The following is a 23,537-nucleotide window of genomic DNA, read 5'->3' as shown; positions in this document are numbered from 1 at the left end:
CAGCAGATAAGTGGCCGAGCCAGGATTACAACCCATGATCTTCTGACTCCCAGGCCCGTGCTCTATCCACTAGGCCATCTGCATCAAACAGAAACTCCTCACCATTGGCTTTAAAGCACTCAGTCGCCTGGCCCCCTCCTACCTCACCTCACCACTTTCTAAATTTGACCCAGCCCACCAACTTCGCTCCTCTAATGCCAAATTTCTCACTGTACCCTGATCTCATCTACCTCGCCGCCAACCGCTCATCCACGTCCTGCCTCTGGCCTCGAACGGCCTTCCTCCGCGTATCCGACACTTACTCTCCCTGCCTTTCATAGCCTTATTGAAGGCACATCAACTCCAAGAGCCCTTCCCTAAGCCCTCATTTCCTCTTCTACCATTCCCTTCTGCTCTCTTCTTTAATCCCCCCTCCCTGCCCCACACTCTCATACATATCTCTAATTTATTTATTGGTATTAATGTCGGTCTCCCGTCCCTAGACTGTCAACTCATTGTGGACAGGGAACGTGTGTTTGTCATTGTACTGAACTCTCCCAAGTGCTTAGTACAGTGCTCTGCACACAGCAGGTACTCAAGTACAATTGAGAGATTGATTTGCCTCATGTGTGACTCCTTACAAGCCCAAAGACTGTGGGTCTGTGCTAACCTGCATAGCTGCTTTATTGTAAACCTCCCAAATGAGCTTGCTATAACAATAAGAACCTGTGGTTTTACTAACTTGGTCTGCCTAACGTTCTTCCATAATCTTACTTCAAATTAAAACTTTGACCTCTGAAGGGTATCAACTGCACATGCAGCTCACAAACTCACCGAAGCTGGGACTGGCTCTTGAAATTCAATACTCAGCTCATGACAATAGAGGTAAAGCAGAAGTCGTTCACATTTCTGATTATAAAGGGGAGGGGGAAAAGATGGATGTTAGATTTTTTAGCAGGTTTTTCTTGTACATTCTTTCTTACATACAAAATATCAGCACTTTTACAGTCTCCAGAATAGAGTGCATGCTTAGGAAATCTGCTTGAGATTTTCACTGAAATAAATAGCCTGAGGAGAGAGGCTCGTTTTTTATCCTTTCAAGTAGCCCAAACACCAAAAGGTTGCTCTAGACCACTGTGGACTCGTTGTGGGCCAGGAATGTGACCGCTTATTGTTGCACTGCACTCTCCCAAGCGCTTAGTACAGAGCTCTGCACACAGTAAGCGCTCAATAAATACAAATGAATGAAAAGGTTTGAGAAAGAGTGACAGTAAATTATAGCCTCAACTTTTAAACCAGGTACCTGGCTTAAAAGTCTGTACCTCAACTCTCTCTATAGTTTAGAGGAGGAGAAACAGCTTTCTCTTTAGCTCTCAAGTCACAGGAGAAACTTTTTCCACTTTTCTTTCCCACTGTTTCCCCTCAGACAAAATCCATTTCCAAATGGGTGAATGGTTCTAGAAGGGCAATTAATTTTGGCCAATGTTATCTACTTTCATAGAACCAGCTCCACGTTCGCCCGAAATCAGTTCCATTACTCAGCATGCCCAAGCTGAGCTTATTGGAAAGAAATTAAATCCAGAGTTCTGGGTTGCTGCCCATCAAGAGAACCTAAGTGGGTCACGCTGAATGAATATTACATGGAAAAGGTTTTATGAAGATTGACCCCACAAAAGCCACAACTAAACATCAATGAAGTTAGCTTACAGACAATATGTGGTACTTACCCTTTGGTCCATGGGACTTAAGCCCTGTGCAGTTTTTCCCTTCTTACTATGCTGTAAATTGTCACAATCATATTCAACTTCTGGTTTGCCAAGATCTCTGCAAAATGTGCATATCCACTCCCCACTAAATAAAAAGACACAAAATTAGTCCATGTTACCACTTCTTGGGCAAGTTTCAGAGATTTATTTCTAGCTGCTACCGCTGTTTATATGAGTCCCATCCTTTCCAAATGGCATGTGGCTGAACACAGTAAAGCCAGGCTTTAAGCTTCCCCCTGGGAAATTTCCAAATTACCCTTTGATTTTCAAAAAACTCTGCCCAAGTTAACCACATGACAAACCATATGAGACATTTCCCTGCATTAAAATGGAATGTCCCAGCTGGCTTTCAAGCATTTATTCTGAAAACCGGAATACTGTATCCAAGAATGCCAAAACTTAACACTGATCCAAATACATTTTAAAGAATCAAGCAATTTATTGAGCACTTACTGTGGGCAGAGCACTGTTCTAAGCACTTGGGATAGAGTACAGTACAACAGAGTTGGCAGACAGAGAACCAAGCAGGAAGTTGCCAGGTTTCTCAGAAACTCTCCAGTCAACAATAAGACAGGAAAGGCGGGGGGAGGGGAATTCTAGGTGTTTTAGTGGAATTTGCAATTGTTTTATAGAAGGGTACAGTGTCAACTGGGCATTACTCTGAGAATCATGAGACACATGGTCTATTTAGGTGCCAGGCACTATCCCAGTGCCTAGCAGTTATTTTATTATTTTATAGTAATGTCTGTCTCTTCTCTCTTAGACTGTAAGCTCATTATAGGCAGGGGATGTGTCTGTTAAAATGGCATACTGTACTCTCCCAAATACTTAGTACCATGCTCTGCACACAGTAAGCGCTCCATAAATACAACTGACTGACTGATCTTTCTAAAGTGCTACGTGGCCTACTGGAAACGGTATAGGCCTGGGAGTCAGGGGGCCTGGTTTCTAAATTCAGCTCTGCCATATACCTGCTGAATGACCGTGGGCAAGTCAGTCACAACTACTCTCAATCTCAATTTCCTCATCTGTAAAATGGATTAAATATCCATTCTCCCTCCCCAAAGACTGAGAGCCCCGTGTGGGACAGGGACTGCGTTCGACATGTTTAGGATGTATCTATCCCAATTCACTGCACAGAGTAAGTGCTTAATAAATACTACTGATTGAAAATTGTGCTGCTCTCTTTCTCCAGCTAACTAATGCGATAGGAGACTGCCATTAGCTGTCATCCTTTTACATTTTTGTTTCATTTTTCTATATTTGTCTGTCATCAATACTCACTCGCCTTATTCTTACATTGTCTAGATTACATCTACATACTTCTTTCTCAGAGCTTAGTAGAGGGCTTTGAACGGACAAAGGGCATACTGAACATCAGCAGTACTACTATTAAGTGGGGTACATCCATGGGGGTCTCTGAAGGAGTCAGCTCTGGAAGACAGTCAGTATTACAGTGAATTAGGCTGAGGAATCACGATTCTGGCAACTGAATTCTATTTTCATGATGAGTTACCTTTGAGAATTTTTAGGCAATAAAGTTTTGTAGAATAGAGTAGGTATGACTGCCAGTACCTTGGAAAGCTGAGAAGAGTTGGAACATGACAAGTGAGGTGAAAAACCTTAGGACACTTTTCACAGCACAAGAGATCCCCTCCATTTTGGCATACAGCACACCAGTCTTCATTCGGGTCATCCTCTTTGTTGTTGCCTTCCCCGCCAATTCTAGCTGATCGGTGCATTAGACTTCGCACTGGGGACTTCCCATTGACCAGGCTACTGAGCCCCGACTGCTTGCAGCTTTCATTCATATCCATAGGTTCAGTTTTCACATGATTTTCCAGGCTCCCTAATGCATCCAACTCACTTTCCAGATGTAAATTTGTTGACAGAGGAGGTGTCAAGCTGCTCTCGGGACTGCTCAACTAAAACAAAATAATGGCATGAAAATCCATACAGTTGGCTCCACTTTACAGAATCACCTAATCCCTCGTTTGGTAATTCAGGCTCTTTACAGACTCACAGATAGGTCCTCTGAACTAACTTGCTGCCCATTTTACTTTCCGGAATTCATTATGAATCTTAATTTAGCTGCCTAACGTTTTTGATGAGTGCCTGATATTTCTACACAAATCACTGTCCTCCCTACATGCACCTGAAGTGGATTTCTGACTATCTTTCCACCTCCTGCTGTGGAAATTTTAGAAAAATGGGAAGAAGCCCCTCACCCAATCCCACCCTAGTCCTCTGGACAGGAATTTGAGTGAAAATCCTTTTGAATCCAGCAACCCATGGGTTAGAGAGGCAGCAGTGGCCATGAAACCTGAAAATGGTAACTGCTGACCCAAGAAACCAAAAAAAGCAATGAGTCAGCCTAGCTTTGGACTGTCAGTCCCAAGGTTAACTACAAACGGTGCCAGACTGGCATGACCCTGAAACAATTTATGAGGGAGGTATTCTGCAATGAGAGAAGTCTATTCACCCTTGCTTTTGAAACAACTTTGAAGTGGTCAAGTTGCAATATGTTTATCTATTGTCAAGTGTAAAAACAAGGCAACCGTGGGTCATTAACTTTTATCCTTTGATGGTTCACAGGCAACCCAGTCACATTGTAAGTTGAGAGGGTTTAAGACAAATGAGGCTGGTTCTTCACATTTAATTCTCATCAGGTACCTGAATGGACAACCATGCAGCTCAGAGAGCATTTGGAAACTCTCCCTTATAATATGTACTGCTGTCCATCATTCAATTCCCAAAAGGCAGCAGAAGTTGAAGACCAGCTCTCCCACTCAGTATTTGAAGTTGATTCTTGAGTAATTGTGCCCTATTCGATTTGGCCTGTGCCAGAAATGAGTAACGGAAAGCCCCCAGATAAATTACCACGGAACAAGTGCCTCAGATGCCCTCAGTCCAAAGCTTCACAGGCGGAGAACTCAGTTGGGCACATTTAAAATGCCCCTCAGACACACAGGGCCCCACAGGGCATCACGGAGTAGGTTTATACCATGCAAGCGCTCCTTCTGCCGTCCTCCGTTTTCTCCTGTTTCACGGCTCCTGAGAAGCTGCATATTTCTTCTTCGGTTCCGGGCTCTTGTTTGACCTTCACCTGGTCAGACCTGAAGCTCAGACTTGTCTTCTCAGCAGTTCTGCCAGATGAACCGCAGCTAAAAATCACACACGTCTGAGTGTTTGGCACACAAATCCAAATACACAATTGCATGACCACCAGAATCATCATTAGGGTGAAGACCACTCAAATGTTACTAATCTTACAGAGGTCCCAAACGGAAGCTTTACTGCATCCTGTCACGAGTGGATTTTTCCAATAGAGCCCAGACTTTGTGAAAGTGCTCATATTTCTCTGAAAGTAACATATATTAAAGAACTAGATCAAACCTGGGCATAGCCCAATCATTTGACTGGGCCCTCATAGAAATCAACTGGTCAAATTATAAGTGTTAACTTTTATAACTTGCTAACTTTTTGGTAGGTCAAGCTTTTGGAGACATCATGCTTTTATCCACTTCAGCCAAGGTTGCAAATGGACTCCTCAGGTTGGATTAGTGATTTATGAGGCTACTGGGAAAGTTATGCATCACGGCTCAGAGAAATCACTGATGTTTCGAAAACAAATCTTAATATCTGCACAACTCAGCAACTATCCATCTCATCATCATTTCCCCATCAATGTCCACCAATCTTACAAAAAAAAAAATAAAATCATCTAGTAGGGCCACTCCTCAGAGACGTCTGGGCATTCTCCACACCATTCAATTAAGATGACTGATTTAGATACACCTTAAACACAGATATATCACTGGCTTTAATGCTAAAAAACCCCACAAAACCCCAAAAAACTCTGCTACCCTTTCGGAAGTGTCAAATGATTCCATTCCATTTTATCCTTTGCCCAACCCAATTCCCAAAGAGGTAGAATACACTCACCTGCCTCGACTGCCTGTGCTGGAGGTACTTGGTGGCCTCACCGGTGTGTGGGAATTGGATAAACCTGAAAAACCGGGAGAGAGGCAATGCCAAAGGCAAAAATACAAGGAGGCTTAGTATTTCCACTTCTTTGCTAAATGTAGCAATTACTGAACATCAGAAACCCTCCTAAGTTACCTGGTAACACCCAAACCACTCACTAGTAAGTCACCTCACTTGGTCTCTCAATTGCTTTTTCATTTAAATGCCCAGGAATCCTTCTGTTAAAATCCCAAGCATCATGACAGCAATAGGCATATGAGTGTTCTAATCTTGGTTTAAATCCATGCCAAAATGCTAACATGAATTCGTCATCAAACTCCATCCTCTTCTGCAATCCAAATTGTCAAACTAGGGATGGATTTATACATATCTTTGGGGGAATTCAGGTGCTATTTGTAAAATACATGACATTCTAATTCTCCCCTGGAAGCATGAATTGTTATGACTTCAGAGCAACAGAGCAACGCCTTTTCCTTCTTGTCTGACAAGGAGGCTTCTAGCCCTGTATTGTATTGTCAGTTCTGGCACCAAGAGGCCCATGTTCTTGCAAATTCTGCTGTACACCATGAAGCCATCTTTGCCATCACCTTCAAGAACTATAGCATCAAATGAACTGGGAGCAGGAGGTTAGGTTCTGATTTAAGACTGGGAAATTGGGAGTGAATTCTACATCACAATTACAAAACCTCAGTAAATGCAGGCTTTTGAGAGAAATAAGGCATTGTTAAAGATTTTAATCTATAACCTCCCATTTGATTTTTAGGGAACCTTGTTTTTAAATTTCTTTGAAGCAAATTAATTTTCTAATTACAAGGTGCACTCTGTCCTCCTATAACACAGGGGAAGCACTCTTGGCACATCCCACATTAAAGAAAACTTGCATTAGAGCATGTGTGTCATGACTGACTCTGCAGACAAGTGCACAATCATTTCTTCTGAAACTGAATCGTGTTCTATCCAGATAAGACGTGCACTGTTGGAAGAATGGTCAGCGATTCCCTATCTGTATTCTACCCAAAACACAAAAGGGAAAATAACAGTTCTGGGAACTGTGAGTGTGTAAGTATCAGTGCCCACAAATACCATCTACAAACACAACAGCAAAAACGGAAAGGCTGCGGCAAAAATGTTTTGTTGTAAGTCTGTGCAACAACGAAAATCATTATTGATTCTAAGCATTGGCAGTACAACAAAATAGTTGCCAAATGGTTACACCAATACTATAGCAATGAAAATCAATCAAAAAAAGGAAGATGGCAAAATTGTTGCCTGGTATTACAAGGTATTTGCTAGAAGAGTTTGTCAGACTAATTTTAGTGTTTCACAATTAGTTACGATCACAACTTATGTCCCCTTTACCTGACGATCCTGGAGACAGGGCTGAGGGTCCTGGGGAGGGATTCATGGTACTTGTAGGCTGAGGGGGTAGGTGGCTGCCTGAGATATATCTACTTAGTAGATTATCTAAACTACTTGAACCAGCATCTTCCAACTAAGAGGAAAGAAAAAGAAAAAAAAAAAAGAGAAACAGGTCATCCCTTTTAACCCCGTAGGGGTGAAATGATAAATTCAACACAATCTGCACTTATCATTAAAGGAGAGTTCCCTGCCCCAAAAGCTGAAAGAAGTCAATCAGTATAAATTGCTTCTAATTGGTCTGCCATTTTGGCAGAGGAAACTGTTAAGAGAAAGCATGCACAAAAGACCACTGGACTACTTTTGTAACACTACTTTTAATGCTACTTTTGGTCAGTTTTCATTCATACTTGTGAAATTATTTTCCACTTGAATCCTTAAATCATTCATCTGTATGGCTAAATGGAAAATTTTCAGGTGAATAATAGTACCATGTAGTGCCATGATGTTCACCATGGAAATCACCTCATGTTTCAGTTAATCCTGGAGATTCAGAAGCTTTTTAATTGCTGGGGATAGGAAAGTGGTTAATATTTCCAATAATTCTAACAAAAACCTGGATGCAGAGTATTGTAAGTGCTTGGAGTACTTACAGTCAACCAATCAAGGGCATTTACTGAGCGCTTACTCTGTGTGAGGCATTATACTATGGAAGAGTACAATACAATCCCTGCCCACAAGGAGCTTACAGTCTAGAGGGGGAGACAGACTTTAAAATACATTACATATAGGAGAAATGGCAGAGTATATGGATACAAGTGCTGTGGGGTTGAAAGTAGGGTGAATACCCAGTGCCTAAAGGATTCAGATCCAAATACATAGGCAACACAGAAAGAAAAACGAGGAATGGAAATGAGGGCTTAATCAGGGTAGGGCTCTTGGAGAAAATGGGATTTGAGATGCCTGTCTTCACAGGGCTATTTATCTTCTGGAGATGACACTTAAAACTGTTACAAGTACAACAGAAAAGAAGCACGGTCTAATTAATAGAACACAGGCCTGGGAGTCAGAAGACTTGGGGTTCTAATCCTGGCTCTACCCCTTGCCTGCTGTGTGACCATGGTTAAGTCCTAACTTCTTGGGGCCTCAGTTTCCTTATCTGTAAAATGGGAATTAAATATCTCTTCTTCTCCCCCCGCCTTAAACTGTGAACTCCATGTGGGGCAGGGGCTGTGTCTGAGCCGATTATTTTGTATCTACCCAGCACTGAGTAAAGTGCTTGGCACTCTTCTAATTATTACTGGGTAAAAACAACAAATGTAAATGAAAAAAGAAGTCACTTACAAAGTGCCGAGAGGACTAGGGGAGTGGCATGATGGGATGGTGGAAGGAGTAATCAGACAATGCCTCACTGAGATGTTTTTAAGGAAGATCTTGAGGGTGGGGGGGAGGACGTGGTTTGAGAAGTTGAGATGCAAAGACAAATGGTATGAGAGTTGAGGCAGAGAAAAGGAGAGTCAAGAGTGAAGCGTGATTAGGAGATCCTCTTGGGAAGAGCAAAAAGCACATGCTGGGGTGGAGTATGAGAAGAAAACAGATGTCTCAGTAAACCAGTGAGCAGGAGTCACTGTTTTAGTAATAACAGCATTTACAGAGTATCCATTGGGTACAACACCCTATACTAAGTGCTTAGGAAGTACAGAACAAGCAAGGGGACACATTCTCTTCCCACAAGCAACTTATACTCTGAAGGGGGAAACAGACAAAAAAGTATTTACAGAGTAAGCAAAATACACAACTGAAGGATGGACATAAATAAGTGTGAGCAATGGCTGATAAGTTGATATAACTTGGGATGCAGGTAGGCTTCCAGAAGACTTTGAACATAGAGAGGGCTGTGATCTATCAGACTGGAGAAGCTCCAAGCCAGGGACCCAACATGACAAAGGGTACTGAGGGGAGAGAGTCGGAATGAGGTCCAATTCAATTAGAAACCTAGCTTAGGAAGAATGAAGGGAGTGGGTTGGGGAGAAAGGGTGAGGAGAGCAGATGTGTAAGGTGGGGAGAGTTGGTGGATAGCCTTGAAACCAATTGTGAGGAGTTTCTGCTTGATGCAGAGGGACACACAGTCGATCAGACTGTAAGCCCATCAAAGGGCAGGGACTGTCTCTATCTGTTACCGATTTGTACATTCCAAGCGCTTAGCACAGTGCTCTGCACATAGTAAGCTCTCAATAAATACTACTGAATACTACTGAATGAATAACACTAGGAGCCAATGGAGAGATATGTGCCGAATGATGCTTCAGGAAACTGATCTGAAATGCCTACAGCACTGTATAGGATAGATTAGAAGGGGGAGAGGCTGGAGGCAGGAGACCAGCGAAAAAACTGTGATATGATAAGCAAGCAAGAAAAAAACCCATGGGGAATGAATGTAGAGTTTTAAGATGGGAGGGGGTTAAGGAGAGACAAGGGGGGGAGGTAAGGGAAGAAAGGGAATGATATGCTCTAGTTGGCTTTTTAAAAAGATGATGAATGCAGCTTTAAGATAAACTGTAGAAGGGACAAGCTGATCTGCAAGGAGCCTAATCCAAGAAATCTAACGAGGAAGTGATGAGGGCTCATATTGGACAGATCTGGGAAATACTACTGAAGGGAAAATGATAAGATTTCTAGAGAGACTGAATTTTGTAAGCAAATATCAAAAAGGAGTCAGTGCTGACACTAAACTGTGAGCTTGACAAAGGAAAAGGTGTCAGAGGAGAGGGTTTACGGGGGGAAGATGGAGGTGCAGTTGTACACAAAAGCGGGAGGAAATACAAATCCACAAAGCAGGTGAGAAATCAATCAGAAATCTGATTTTGGAATCATCCACAAAAAAGTACTAATTGAAAGTTAGCAAAGAGCAGAGGAACCAGAAGAGAATCTTGAGGAACATGACAGTCAAAACCTAAGAAGAGGAAAAGGAGCCAGCAGAGGAAACTCGAGACGGTGCAGTGAAAAGTTAGAATGAGAACCACTGGAATGCTGTGTCTGTAAAATCAAGGCCAGAGTCAGCGGGTGGGAGGAAAGAATGGTTAACTATTGAAAGCAGCAAAAAGACAATTATATTTTGCTAGAAATCCATTTCAAATCTTGGTGAACATGAGTCTTAAGAATGAAGAGTGAAATCCAGGTTATAGGAGGTACTGAAGAAAGTAGGTAGAGGAAAAGGAGGCACTGTGGGTAAGCAACCCTTTTGAGGAGTTCTAAATGGGAAGGGGAAAGTGGAAAACTGTCAGTACCTGAAAGGTGTGCTGGGTTTAAGATATTTCTTTCACCCCATATAAGAGACTAGGGCACGTTTGAAGGCTGAGCCAGAAGAGTGAGTTTAAAAGGTTCAAGGTAACAGTAAGAGTGGAGGAGGTTGGAAACGAGCGATTTTAAGAGGTGAGAGGAGATAGGGGCCAAAGCTGAGGCAGAAATTAGCTTTCAAAAACAGGCAGTTGATCACCCCTGGGCAGGAGCAGGTATGGAAGAGAACATGGATGTGGGGAAGGAGAAAAGTGAAGACTTGACAGTCTGGCTTTGCATTTGATGAAGTAATACTGCATTCAGATGACACTGGTATTTCAAAGGAGATTTCTGCCACTTAATCAGCACCCAAAAATACAACTCAAGCTGACTAATTAAGCAAATTCTGCCAAGATTAGTGAGGCACAAAATGCTTAAAATGAATGAGAATCTGTTATTTATCAGCTGCAAATATCATCAAGCATATTCAATTCATGCATGGACAAAATTCAAATATTAATTGAATTTTAAATCTTTGATTATTCATGAGGCTTTCATAAATAATATTTATTTAGTTCCTCCTGTGAGCAGAGCCCTGAACAAAGCATTTAGGGGTGTACAGTATAAGTAGCAGGCATAATCTTTGTCTTCAAAGGGTTGACAATCTAGCAGGGGAGAGGCATACAGTAAGTTACAGATCAGACGAAGTAACGGAACATAAAGACAAATACAAAAGTGGTAAGGAGGGAGAGGGGGTATGAGGACCCAGGTGATCCGGTAGGGCCAAAATGGCAATAGTAGGGATTATATGGTGAGAAGATGAGAAATTCATCAGAGAAGAGAATGAGCCACAGCAGGAGACCCAAACAACTGTTGTGTGGCAAACTGAAATTGGGAAACTAAGCAAGGGAGGGCCAAAGGAAATATTTTAAGGACACCATAAAACAAAGGCCCAGGGAAGGCTGCATCCTAGCTAAAAACTGGAGTCAACTTCTGAGAATAGACTAGCGTGCTAACAAGAAAGAAGTGACCCTGAGCAAAAGCTTTAGATGGGACAGGGAGGCCCAAGAGGAAACAGTGCCAAGCTCTGAAAACATCAAGCACGCCGACACAACAAGTAAAAGCCTTTGTGTGCCCAGGGGGTTGGAACTGAGTGTCCCGCATTTGTTCTTTTGGCCAAACACGCACCCAGAGGTGAATTTCCCCATCAGTGGTGCCTTCTTTGAATATGAAGGACAACTATATGTCCTGTTATGGAGTGAGAGATAGTGGAAGGGTGGGCAAAGACAATTGAAAAAGATCAACCTGAGAGAGAGGAGAAAGGGAGAAAGAAAAACCAAGGTTTGAAAGTGTTTCCAGTAGAAGGAAGCAACCCAAGGACAGAGATAGCTGAGAAGTTGAGGAGAATTAGGGCAGATCGGAGTCAATTAGATTTGGCAAGAAGGTCATTAGTGATCTTGGGGAGAAGGAACTCAGTTTTGGAAGAGGGAGGAAACTGATTAGAGAGGGTCAATCAGTTGTATTTATTGAGCGCTTGTGGGCAGAGCACTGTAATAACTGCTTGGAAGAGTACAACAATATAACACATATCCCCTGCCCACAACGAGCTTACAGTCTAGAGAAAGCTTACAGTCAAGAAGGGCGTTGGAGGTTTCCTAGCTGAATATGAATGCACTGTTGACACTTCGAAGGCAAGAATTATGCCTACTATACTCCCCTAAATGCTTTGTTCAAGGTTCTGCAAACAGAAGACACTAAATAAATATTAAAAACTAATGAATAATCAAAGACTTACATGCACGCATTAAAATGATCATATTTCTCCAAGTTGAAATCTGAGTTCTTACCCATTCTGCGTTTCTCATTTGCTACCACTTCTTGCTCCTTCCAGATGGGCTAAATTATTCACCACCTCTAGCATTCTCTCAAACTAATTTCAGAGCCCATCCAAACCATTCCAAACCTCACATCATCTTAAGCCCATTTCCCATCCATCCCATTATCTCTTTACCAAAATTTCTAAGCCCAACACTCAGGGATATTTCATTGGGGACTACTTTCTTGATTATGCAAAATAAGTACTGAGTTCCCCCTCGCATCTCACCAACATACATTAGAATTTAAGTTGCTTTATATCCATTCGTTTTGGCTCTGCTTTATCTTTTTCTAGACTACGTATGAACTCTGGGAAGTTGTTTTCTATAGAAAGTTTAAGCCTCCCACTCCATAACACCTATCGAAACTCTACTGATCAGAACTGCTCCTTAATGTTAAAGGGGAAGAACCTAAGGTGTAGACTGGTAAGTGAAAACCTCTTATGATGAGTTCGAATCCCAGCTCTGCCACTTGTCGGCTGTGTGACTGTGGGCAAGTCACTTAACTTCTCTGTGCCTCAGTTCCCTCATCTGTAAAATGGGGATTAAGACTGTGAGCCCCACGTGGGACAACCTGATTCCCCTATGTCTACCCCAGCGCTTAGAACAGTGCTCGGCACATAGTAAGCGCTTAACAAATACCAACATTATTATTATTATTATGAACTCATTGAGGGATATCAACAAGTCTGTCTCATGACAAAATTAATGCCATGACTCTCCTCCCCTCCACTCTGAAGGGTTCCATTGTTCCTTTAATCAATCAAGTACTAGCAGTGACCTAATGACTGTCAGCTTAACCAGGATTGGGACCAAACTGACTCTGAAAAGCAAGTAAAACAGGTTCCAGCTGAGTCAGTCAGGAGGTGTGTTCACTGTTTACAATTGCCAGCAGCTCTGCATCTGACTCTGCATGTGGGATGGTGCCTTAAAAAGCCAATTTCTCAGAAATAAAATATTAAAACCACTCACGTATGCCAAATATATGAAACCAACAAGGCTATAAAGCAGAAATACTGTCAATGACACTAGGGTAATTAAACATTAATTAAGCATGCCAAATTCTTCCCAACAGCTAACTTAATATCGTACCGGTGAAACTAAGTAACATCGTTGCTTAAGTATTCAAGCTAAAGCCACAGGAAACGAGAAATCTGAATCAAGATTAAGGTGTTCTAACGTAAGGTGAAACCGAAATCTTGAGCCCAGTATTTCTCATTGTAAGTTTTAAATGCCCCACAATTCACTAACCTGAATTGGCGGAATATCTGGTAGGGATGGTAAATTCTCTGGATTTGTTACTGATGGGATAAGTTCTATTGCTGTAACAGACGGGCTGGTGGGACCACGATTTGCACTGGCCATGGTTGCTGTAGTTGGGCTAGTTGGATTTATTGTGGTGTTGTGCACGGAAACAACTGGAAAGGGCCCTGCATGTCCTGGGTTAGAATGCTGCGGGGGGAGGAGGGGGAGGGGAAGAGAGGACAACATATTAATGGTGGTCAAAGCAACGGTTCATCCTACTGCACTTACTTCTTTATGAGCTACATATTTAATATTCATTTTTGGAGTTCAAATTGTGAGTGCAAACTGATGCACACTATTAATATGCAACATTTACTGCAGTAACCACTAGAAGGCCAACTTAATGTCTAGGAATAGCTATTCTGCATGGGAAACAAAGAAATATGGAACTATGTATGTGTTATTAGCCATATATTTGGGGGGATAGGCAAGAGTGATTTTTTTTTAAGTAAATGTGTTTATTTTGAACGTTAGTTACTCCTCCATCCCTCCTGAAAAAAAGGGTACGAAATACAAAAAATGGACACGTACATAACGCAAACATCTAACCACCTTGCTATTTAACTCAATATTTACAAAGCAATCCTTTAAAAATAAAGGGGCTTACAGGTGCCCATTCCAATGAGCCATGATTCCCTGGATTTGGCATTTTTGGGGTGACACCAACTTTGTGACAACCCCCCCACAAAGCCCCAGTTTTTCTGGGCAGGAAGGGTAACCTAGCTAGTCCTTGGATTTGGGAAAGTAGCAGAGGCACAGTCAAAATGGCAGTTCCATCACTTGCCCCCGGCCATCTGGAGCCGGGGTCTCCACGGTTGGTGCTGGGGCTGGAGCCTTATGGTGTGAAGGCAGGCTGGGTTTTCAAGCCAGGAGTGGGACCATGGTCTCCACGGAATTTACTGGATGCAAGCTAGAGTCCTAAATTGGCATCGTGGCTGCCATGGCAATGGGGCTTGTATGGTCTCGTGTGGCATGTGATCTGCCTGGGATGGGGCAGGTGGACAGATGAGTCCAAGACCGGGTGGAAGGAGCTTCTTGTGCCCTGTCTGGTGAGGACTGGCAGTGAGACAATAAAGGAGGAGAGGCACCTTCTGCACCACTTACTTCCTCTTCTTTCCCCTCTTTCTTCCAGGCCCTCCCTCCTCTCCCTTTCCCTCCACTTCTTCCTTCTTCCTCCCCATCCCAACGTTCCTGCCCTTCAAAACCCGCTCTCCCTCCCTCCGGGTTTGTCCGCACACCCAAAATGAAAAGCTGGAGACCCTGGAGGGGCCGGCAGTGAAGCTAAGATGAGGAACACAATGCAGGGCATACTTGTCTTTGGAGGTGTGGCTGCATCATTGAGTACTGAGGTCCACTGTGCCGGGGTATCCCTGGTATTCGAGCAGCATTCTGTGCCATCCTCATCTGGTGGGCCTGAAAAGCCCCACAGTTCATATTGCCCCTCTGCATCGTCTGGACGCTGATCAACCGTGGGGGCTGCAAGAGGGAGGGTTTGGGTTTTTTTAGGCCTCGTTCTCTATACAACCCAAGACTTAACTTATCTCTTGTAACAGTAGGTCTAACATGGAAAAATAAAATCCATCTTTATCAATGATGAAAGAACACATTAGTATCTCCTGGGGCATCAAAGGTCAACCTGCTTCTCCAGCACGCTTAATATTAAACATGGGATGCTCTGCCCTTTAAGTAATGAATGGTTAGGGTGTGAGATGTGTACATTTTTCCAGGCCAAGGGGGTGTCCGTCTCACGAATGACCACTTCTGATGCATGATGGTAGCTGAAGGAGTCACTGCCCCTTAAAATGAGCAACCACCCTTTTACCTTTCGGGGCAAGGACAACATCTACCAAAATAAAAACTATTCCATCTTGAGAACAATGCCCTGAAACCCAAGGCGTCAGCGTGGACTTCAGCTTTCTGTACAGCAGCGGACTACTGAATTCTGGATGATGGATAAAGACCGTACCTGTTGCTGAAGCATCTGAGGGGCTGCTTGTCTAGGGTGGGTGGTGGTTGTTCCTGCTACAGTTGCTGTTGGTTGCTGTAGCCTCATTTGTTGCAATTGCTGGTGCTTCTGTGCATACACCTGCTGCTGCATGTGCTGGAGCCGAAGCTGGGCTAAATTAATCTGCCCGGGTGTTTTACTGATATGGTTCGTCCCTGGAGGAACCTGTCCGACGACCACGTTAGGAGTGTAGCCGGGAGTTGGTTTACTTTCGATAACAAGATTACCTGAGGGGTTGAAAGAGGAAAAAAACCGAGGAGGGTGGGAGACTTAATATAACCAAAAAGAAGTACAGGCTGTACTGGGACCGGTTGGCCTTTAGCTACCACTTCACCAGAAACAACTGAGGCCAATGGCTTGTTTGGATCGCTTTTCCTTTTTAGTGCCCAGAGGTGACAGGGAATAAGTATTCTGGGAGTCAGCGGGGCTGAAGAGAGCACAGGTTTGGGAATCAGGAGCCCTAGATATTCATCTCAACTCTGCCACTTGCTTGCTGTGTATTCTGGACTGAGTTACTTAACCTCTCTGCGCCTCCATTTCCTCATCTCTAAAATGGGAATGAAATACTCGTTCCACCTGCTGTTTAGACTGTGAGCCCCATGCAGGGCTGGGACCTGACCTCATTATACTGTAATCTGTCCCAGCTCTCAGCACAATGCCAGGCACATAGTAATTGCTTACCAAATACCAAAAATATTACTGTTCTGTTGAATGAATCCTTCCTCATGAGGGCAATTTGACTAAATGCACCCCTCTCATCACTTCCTTTTCATTCTCCTTGAACCAGTAAGTTAGGCTATTTTGGGGGCGAAGTAGGCTATTTTGGGAGCAAAGTACGAGAAGGAGGAGAGAAAAAACTTCTGGTTGAAGAAAGAGGAGCTAGAATTGTGCTTTTACGGATCTCCGGCTACTTGATGTAAATGCGAAAAGGAGTTAAGTGCTGAAAGATCATGCAACAGTGAAGATGAAGGAGCACTAGTAATGCTTACAAGGCTTCTGCTTTCAATCACCAGGTTTTGAAATAACTAAGGTAAGAGAGGAGCAAAAATCATAATAGTGCTAAGAGCTCAATTTTTTGTGGGAGAAGGGAGAAAGGTTGATGCCAGTGCCACAAAAAACCAGGCTAAGAATTGGGCACAGACAAAGTTGTTTCTTCTCACCAGGCAACCAAAGCAAGACCAGAAGACAAGCGTGTTTCTGAGACAGGAGCACCCAGGGAGAAACCTATGGAGGTGACCTGGTTAGACAAAGCTCACACTTGAGAAGCCTACTGGAAAGAGCATGGGCCTAAAAGTCAGAAGACCAGGGTTCTAATCCCAACTCTTCCACTTACCAGCTGTGTGAGCTGCGGCAAGTCACTTCATTTCTCTGTGCCTCAGTTCCTTCATCTGCAAAATGGGGATTCAATACCTGTTCTCCCTCCTAGACTGTGAGCCCCATGCGAGAGCTGATTATCTTCTATCTACTTCAGCACTTAATATAGAGCTTGGCACACAGTAAGTGCTTAATAAATACCAGAATTACTATTATTACAAGAGGCACCACCAATTTACCATGGATACCTCTGGGCATAGTTACTACCAAGCTACTGTGTCTAAGGGTGTTGGTAAGCACGCTATGCCAAGGAATGGCAGCAAATATAGAAAGCTAGAAGGTTGGTAAGCCTTGGAACAGCAAGTGTGGAGGAGGGATGCTACAGAACAGTTATGAGACCAAAAAAATCCAGACTCCTTTCTTGTGATTTCCTCCATGCTGGGGGGGAGAAGGGGGTTTATACATGCGTGCACACATGAGCACATGTATGTGTGGGCACGGCAATAGAGACGAACACTCCATAAAAGCCCTCTGATGTTAATCTACGAGAAAAAGGTAACATGCTTAGAGATACCCAGAGCTGGAGGAATCTACCCAAGCTGTTGAGACATTTTCTTGGGGGAGTACTGGCAAGGCTAAAAAGCTGTTCTTTCAGAGTGAGATGCAAACCCACTTAAGGCGACCAAAGATCATCTTTAGCAAGAGTCTACAGATGGAAATTTTCCTTGCATTAGGTCATATCTGGAGGTTTAGAAAATCTAAACCCCACCCTTCACAAATTAAATACAGTAACCCCTTTTAACTATTTCACCTTCCCCTTTCCTGCAGGATCAAGCTAAGTTGAGTGATGTTTTCCCCGACGATGGTAAACCCACAGAACAGAAATTTTCTCACCTAAATTAACTACATTCTTCGCCCAGAAGGTGGGGTCACAATGGAAGCGTATTGCTCCATTAGCAGCTGGGACCGGATCGCACCGCGCTTTCAAAATATGCCGTAACTGAAATGTAATCTGAAGGGAAACAAAAATGCATCAACATTAATTTTAACATCAATTCGCTATTGACCAAACGTGATGAAGGAAAAAAGGTGCACTAGTACAAAAAACAATCACGTCATTGTCAAATGCAAGGTCAAAGTCAGAAGTCATTTGTATTTGATGTATTTGATGGCCTACTCTGTGTAAAGCACTGCACCAGGTACTTGGAAGAGTTTACTAGGGCTAGAAGGCACAATCCTTGCCCTCAAGGAGTTGACAATCTAGCTTCTCCTTCATAATCAATCTGTAATAGAGAGCTAGTGTAGTCAGACGTTAGCAATCAAATGAGAATACTGAAATTTTCGCCTTTGCAGACAATGGATCGTTTTGACGACGTCCCACAGAATTCCTCACCAGTCGCTTGCTGTACAGCAGTGCTGTGCTGCTACCACTCGCGATTGCCCAGTTGGTGAAGTTCATCACGTGCTTCACCTGTCGTGAGAGGCCCGTGATATCATTTTGCTGCTGTATCAGCTTCATTTGCCTTTCCTTTGTAACAGTCTGCAATAAAACGTACCATTGCTTATGTTAAACCAAAATTTTCTCATTTTCACACAATCACTGACAATGTGAGCGTTTATAAACACCTCTGACACAACAGCATCCCCATTTTGTAAGGTTGCAACTTAAGGAGCCGCAAAAGGCAGAACTCATCTAGAGAGCGTATATCATAATGGACGTTTCCCCAGTCAATAACGTGCATAAGGAACAGCACCAAGTCATTTCAGGAAAAACGCAGTTTTGGTTTACGTAACAGGCATGAGAGCAGAATAGACAGCATTAGGTTGAGTCAATAATCACATTTACGAGGCACTCGTAAATTCAGAGAATCCTCACAGGGCTTCAAACATTCTTAGAGATACAACTAGAGAGTATTCACAAGGCATGAAAGCCAACAAAAGCAGGAGTCCATTAAAATGGAGTCTCTCTTCCTAAATGACAGATGAGCCTCTGAAACAAGAACCTGTGTGAAGGAACTGATTGTAGTTCTAGTGGTTTGTTCAGTTAGTGCCCCTCCAACTCACTCATCCCTGTCACTGGGGGTTCTGGTGCAACAGATAAGAAGGTGGGCAGCGGGGAGGTCAGATAGAAACTGGGCAAGGACAATGAACGAACACTTTTCGTCACAGGAGAGGTAGAGCATTTTAAGCCCACTGTTAGATTTTAATTAAAAACCAATTCGCCACACCAAAGATAAAAACCTGTAAGAAATACCAGATCCTTCACATCTACTTGTGGCAGCACACTGAGCTAGTGGCAGATCAGCCTGCAAAACTAAGTTCCCCCATTTTCATGTAACGCAGTCTCCTGGACGAGCCAGCACAGGCCTGAGACTTCAGGACCAAGCGAGAACCTGAACAAAGGAAGTGAGTGAAGTGAAGGTGGGTTGCATAGCACCCCTCATGCTCCCTCATGTCTGCCAGTTGTGCAAAAGGGAGCAGATGGGCAGGGCTTAAGTACCAATGCAAAGTGCCCTGCAAAGGTGCAGTCTTTTTTTTTTCCCCCCAAACTATGTGGAGGGCTCATTTATGGTCAAAGTGATTACAGCACCGTGCCTCGGGAACCACTGTGGTCTTCACTGTCGATGTAAGCCAGGTTTTTTGGGAGTCCCACTGGGTCTGTCCACCTCCCCATTCATCCTACGTGGCTCTTCATTCAGAAACCTTTGCCTTTATGAATGGTACGGCCCCAGTGGTACCCCGCCAGAGCCAGGATTACAAGCCCGGTCTTTGGCTCCAACAACTGGGTTGGTTCCGCTAGACCAAAAGCAGGGCTTCCTTTGACCGTAATCAGGTGCTGAAGGCTTCCACAATGTCTTATGGAAATATGGATATGCTTACTCTGAGGAAAATCACATCAGAGTGAATTTGGACATGAATGGAAGCTGGGAGACACAAGGAAATACTATTTCAACTTAAAATGTCTCCAAATAAAATAAAGCTGTTTCATTTGTTAACAGCAATATTTTCCTTGGGCATATTTACTTTGAAATACGGCAATTTTTCAAAGAACAGCCTTTCCTCTTTTAACAGCCACTCAACCGCATGCACCAGAAATACTTGATTCAAACACAGTCTTAAACTGGGTTAGATTTTATAGGCAGACGTCACTCTGATGTGGAAATTTGCACCTAAATATTAACTTTTCTAATTACAGCGCTAAAGTCCAAAGAATGCAACCGAGACACCATTAGAGGCCTGCTGCTGCATGACCACGCTTACAATTCTAACCCAACGATGTCAATAAACTTGGTTTCAGAGGCTGAGGTGCTTGTTAATTTGGAACTGAATCACAAAATTTAAAGAGTGAGCAAAGGCACCAGTAATCACTCAAATAGGGGTCTCTCCTAAAGGGTACAAAGTTTAGGGACTACTTACTTTTATGTAGCTCATTTTTTTAAATGTGTCTACTTTGCAACCCTCCCTAACCCCTCTTATCTGAAACCAAGTTTCCAATAGGCACTTGCCAGAACAAAAGAGAGAGAGAGCTGAAGAGATGTACCTCAAGCTGCTGTAAGAGAGATTTTCCCTTCTTATTAATCTCATTGATAAGGGTGAAAATGGCCACTTTTATTTCCTGTTCTACTCGCTTGTTAGTTTCATTTACTTCTTTTATCCTGAAAAGAGAGATGCAGCATTAGGTTACCACTTTATTCCACGTCTCTGAAATTCCAGGGGTCTGAGAAAATACTATAAAAGTCACTGAACTGAATTTTCCATAATTTGCGAGGGCTGGATTCATTAAATGGAGAATAATATGAAGTTATTTACATGTCAATCAGTAGTATTTTTGAACACGGCTGAGCATTGTACTAGGTACCTGGGAGAGTACAATAGGAGAAAAACCCATCCAGGGAAAGCTGCCTAGATCACCACCGTATTCCTTCACAAAGTAAAAAAAAATCCTCTTTTATATGGAACCTCAGGTGATCTCCTTCAGCTGATACCATAAATGTAATCCCAGAGGGGAGTGGAAAAGAGGAAGTGATTAAAATTCCACTCACCCTTTTCAAGATTCCATTAATAACACTACATTCTCTTTTCCTTAGGCTAAAATGAACGCTAACGTCATTCATTTTACTCACTGGAATCTGGAGGCTGAAGATAGCCAAAACAAAACCTTTTTTAAAAATGGAAATCTCAGTACTTCTCACAGAATTAAAATGATCCTAGAATAAAAGTAATGTTGGAAAAAAAATTATCTTAATAGCAACTTTAGGTACACTCTAATCTGTATCTTAAGGAAGAGAAAGAATATCCAACTTAGTATAGTCAGTAATTATAAACTTTTAAAATTATTTTATAGCAGCATCCAAAAAACTAGGATGAGTCCAATTTAGAGGCTTTATAAAATTTAATCCACTTCTATAATCTGGTGAAACTTAAAAATAGCTCCAGACCAAACAAATAAAACTTACCTATTCTGCACTTGAGTAGCTGCAAAATGAACATAATTCTTCTTCTCAAGAAGCTTGGCCAATAAATTCTCAATTGCACCCTTCTGATTCTGAAATGCTTCTTCCAAAAACTGATACCTTTAAAAGCATGACATAACCCCCTTTACTAATAGCGTAAAGATTTGCAATTAAAGCTTTCAAGTTTTGTTTCAAACTAGTATCAAGATAGGTTGTCAGTATGTCTTTCTCCCAGCCTCCCCTCGCCCCTGTCCCCACATACATAACTTGACTAAACAGAACAACCAACACCAAACTTGATAACAGGAAATATAAACCTACATAGTTGCAATGTCAACGGCAAATATGTATGCAGTTTCAACATCAGCCCTGTTTGGGGAGTGCACAAGTCAGGGGAATGTGACCTGAGGTGATAAGAAATGGAGAATCCACTTAAAATAGCCATAGACACATTATCAAGCACACACTCCAGAACATAGAAGCGACAGCATCCCTAGGAAAAGGTGGTGCTAAGTATGTAGTCCTTTGGTCTGAGCACAAAATGGCATAGAGTGGCCACCTGTCTTGCTGGTTCTGTCCTAGAGGCGCCTATCTCAACTGAAGCTGATGCGTCACTGTGATTATGACTGTGTGAAATTTGGAAGGGGTTGGGAAAGATAGCTCCCTATTGTTGGGATTGAGAGGAGCACCTTGAAGGATGAAATAATCAAATTCCTAATACAGGATGTGAATTAGCATCCTGAACAAGCCAGAAACATTAAGCCCACTCAAGTCCCACCTAATGCCTGGCACTAGCCCACGTCATCTAAGCAATGAACCAGAATGGAAGTTAGACCAGGCTAAAGCAGAAATGTCCAGGCTCAGTTCCAGGCATTTCTATACATATGCATTTGCCCAGGAGACTACTAGGAACTGTAGAACAGTAAGGGATAACTTCTTCACCAGTTTGATGATCCCACTGCCCCCCATGTGTAATACTCCTGAAATAGATTGGAGGAAAGAAAAGAGGAAAAGAGTTCCAAGAGATTTGTTGCTTATCTGAGCCAATCTGAATCCAACTGAATTTAATTTACTATCCAACTCAACAGTACAGGTTAGGAGTGGTCTGGCTCACGGTCTAGGAGGGAGAACAGGTATTGAATCTCCATTTTGCAGATGAGGGAACTGAGGCAAAGAGAGGCAAAGTGACTCACTCCAGGTCACACAGCCGGAAATGAGCATCTGGGCATGTTCCTGAGTGTCTGCTGGGACGGGGGGCTTGCTGCACCAGAAGAAATTAGCAAAGAAAAGTGACCTCGAGGGAATGGGGAAAAGGGTTAAAGGAGAAGAAAGCCGACAGAAGAGATTTAAATTTTGGAAATTCAGAGAGGAAGGACACGACAGAGGATGAAAGTGCTGACTAACAATAATAGAAAGACAAAAGGGGATTAAGGAGAAGGAATTAGAGGAGAAAAACACAAACAGCTGAAAATTTCCATTTAATTTAGGCTCTAAAAATTTTCCTGGGTCAAAGTGGGATAATTAAAAGCCACCTGATGTGGGCCTTTGAAACTCTACAACATGTGTCAAGGTGCTCAAACATAAATACCTGTAGGATGAAGCTAATTAATCAGCAACTGATCACAAACAAAGATTAGGCTAGGGGCTTTTCTTCAAAATGCCTTAATCAGCTAGTTCCTGATCTGTCAGTCACCTTTCTTTTTTTTAGGATATCATGAGAGTCCTTTTTCGCTCAACAGGATATTTAAGGAATTAAAGTTCCTTCAAAACTGACATAGAAAGGAGGCATCTTCCACCCTAAAAAAAAGATGGTTCTAGAATAAACATAAATGGGTTTAGCTTAAACTCATTTAACAAATTGGTTAAATTATTATCAAGGTAAGAATTTCAAGATCAATTTCATTCATTTTTATCTAGGATCCTTTTTGTGATCAGTGAATTTGACTATGAGAAACTATCAGAAATGACCAGAAAGCATCAGAAATTGGTCACATTTATTCAGTCGATCACTGGGATTTATTTAATGCTTATTGTGGGCAGAGTCCTGGAGTAAGCACTTGGGTGAGTACAATACAACAGAGTTGGTAGACATGATTCCTACCTACAAGGAACTTACAGCCCAGAAGGGAGGCAGGCACTGAAGTAAATTACAGAGAGGGGAAATGGCAGGCTAAAGGATATGTACACAAGTGTTGTGGGGCTGAGGATGGGGTAAATACCA

General features: G+C 42.7%; 1 protein-coding gene across 2 annotated transcripts in view; it reads right to left on the bottom strand.

The window, feature by feature from the left end:
• The window catches only part of TRIM33 (tripartite motif containing 33), a 90,442-nt gene that overhangs the window by 9,480 nt on the left and 57,425 nt on the right, over positions 1-23,537 (bottom strand). For both annotated transcript variants that reach the window (XM_001506349.4, XM_029068554.2), the window contains exons 5-17: positions 21,320-21,436; positions 20,404-20,518; positions 18,256-18,402; positions 17,757-17,874; positions 15,510-15,775; positions 14,855-15,019; positions 13,490-13,690; positions 7,092-7,224; positions 5,691-5,754; positions 4,750-4,909; positions 3,321-3,670; positions 1,707-1,830; positions 814-888 (exon numbers count right to left, since the gene is read on the bottom strand). In XM_001506349.4, the coding sequence (XP_001506399.3) occupies positions 814-888; positions 1,707-1,830; positions 3,321-3,670; positions 4,750-4,909; positions 5,691-5,754; positions 7,092-7,224; positions 13,490-13,690; positions 14,855-15,019; positions 15,510-15,775; positions 17,757-17,874; positions 18,256-18,402; positions 20,404-20,518; positions 21,320-21,436 (2,035 nt within the window). The remainder of the gene's footprint in view (positions 1-813; positions 889-1,706; positions 1,831-3,320; positions 3,671-4,749; positions 4,910-5,690; positions 5,755-7,091; positions 7,225-13,489; positions 13,691-14,854; positions 15,020-15,509; positions 15,776-17,756; positions 17,875-18,255; positions 18,403-20,403; positions 20,519-21,319; positions 21,437-23,537) is intronic.

The sequence above is a fragment of the Ornithorhynchus anatinus genome, chromosome 7 (genome assembly GCF_004115215.2).
Source record: "Ornithorhynchus anatinus isolate Pmale09 chromosome 7, mOrnAna1.pri.v4, whole genome shotgun sequence".
Taxonomy (NCBI): domain Eukaryota; kingdom Metazoa; phylum Chordata; class Mammalia; order Monotremata; family Ornithorhynchidae; genus Ornithorhynchus; species Ornithorhynchus anatinus.
Note: the sequence above shows the minus strand (reverse complement) of the source record. Positions and strands in the feature narration are given on the sequence as shown.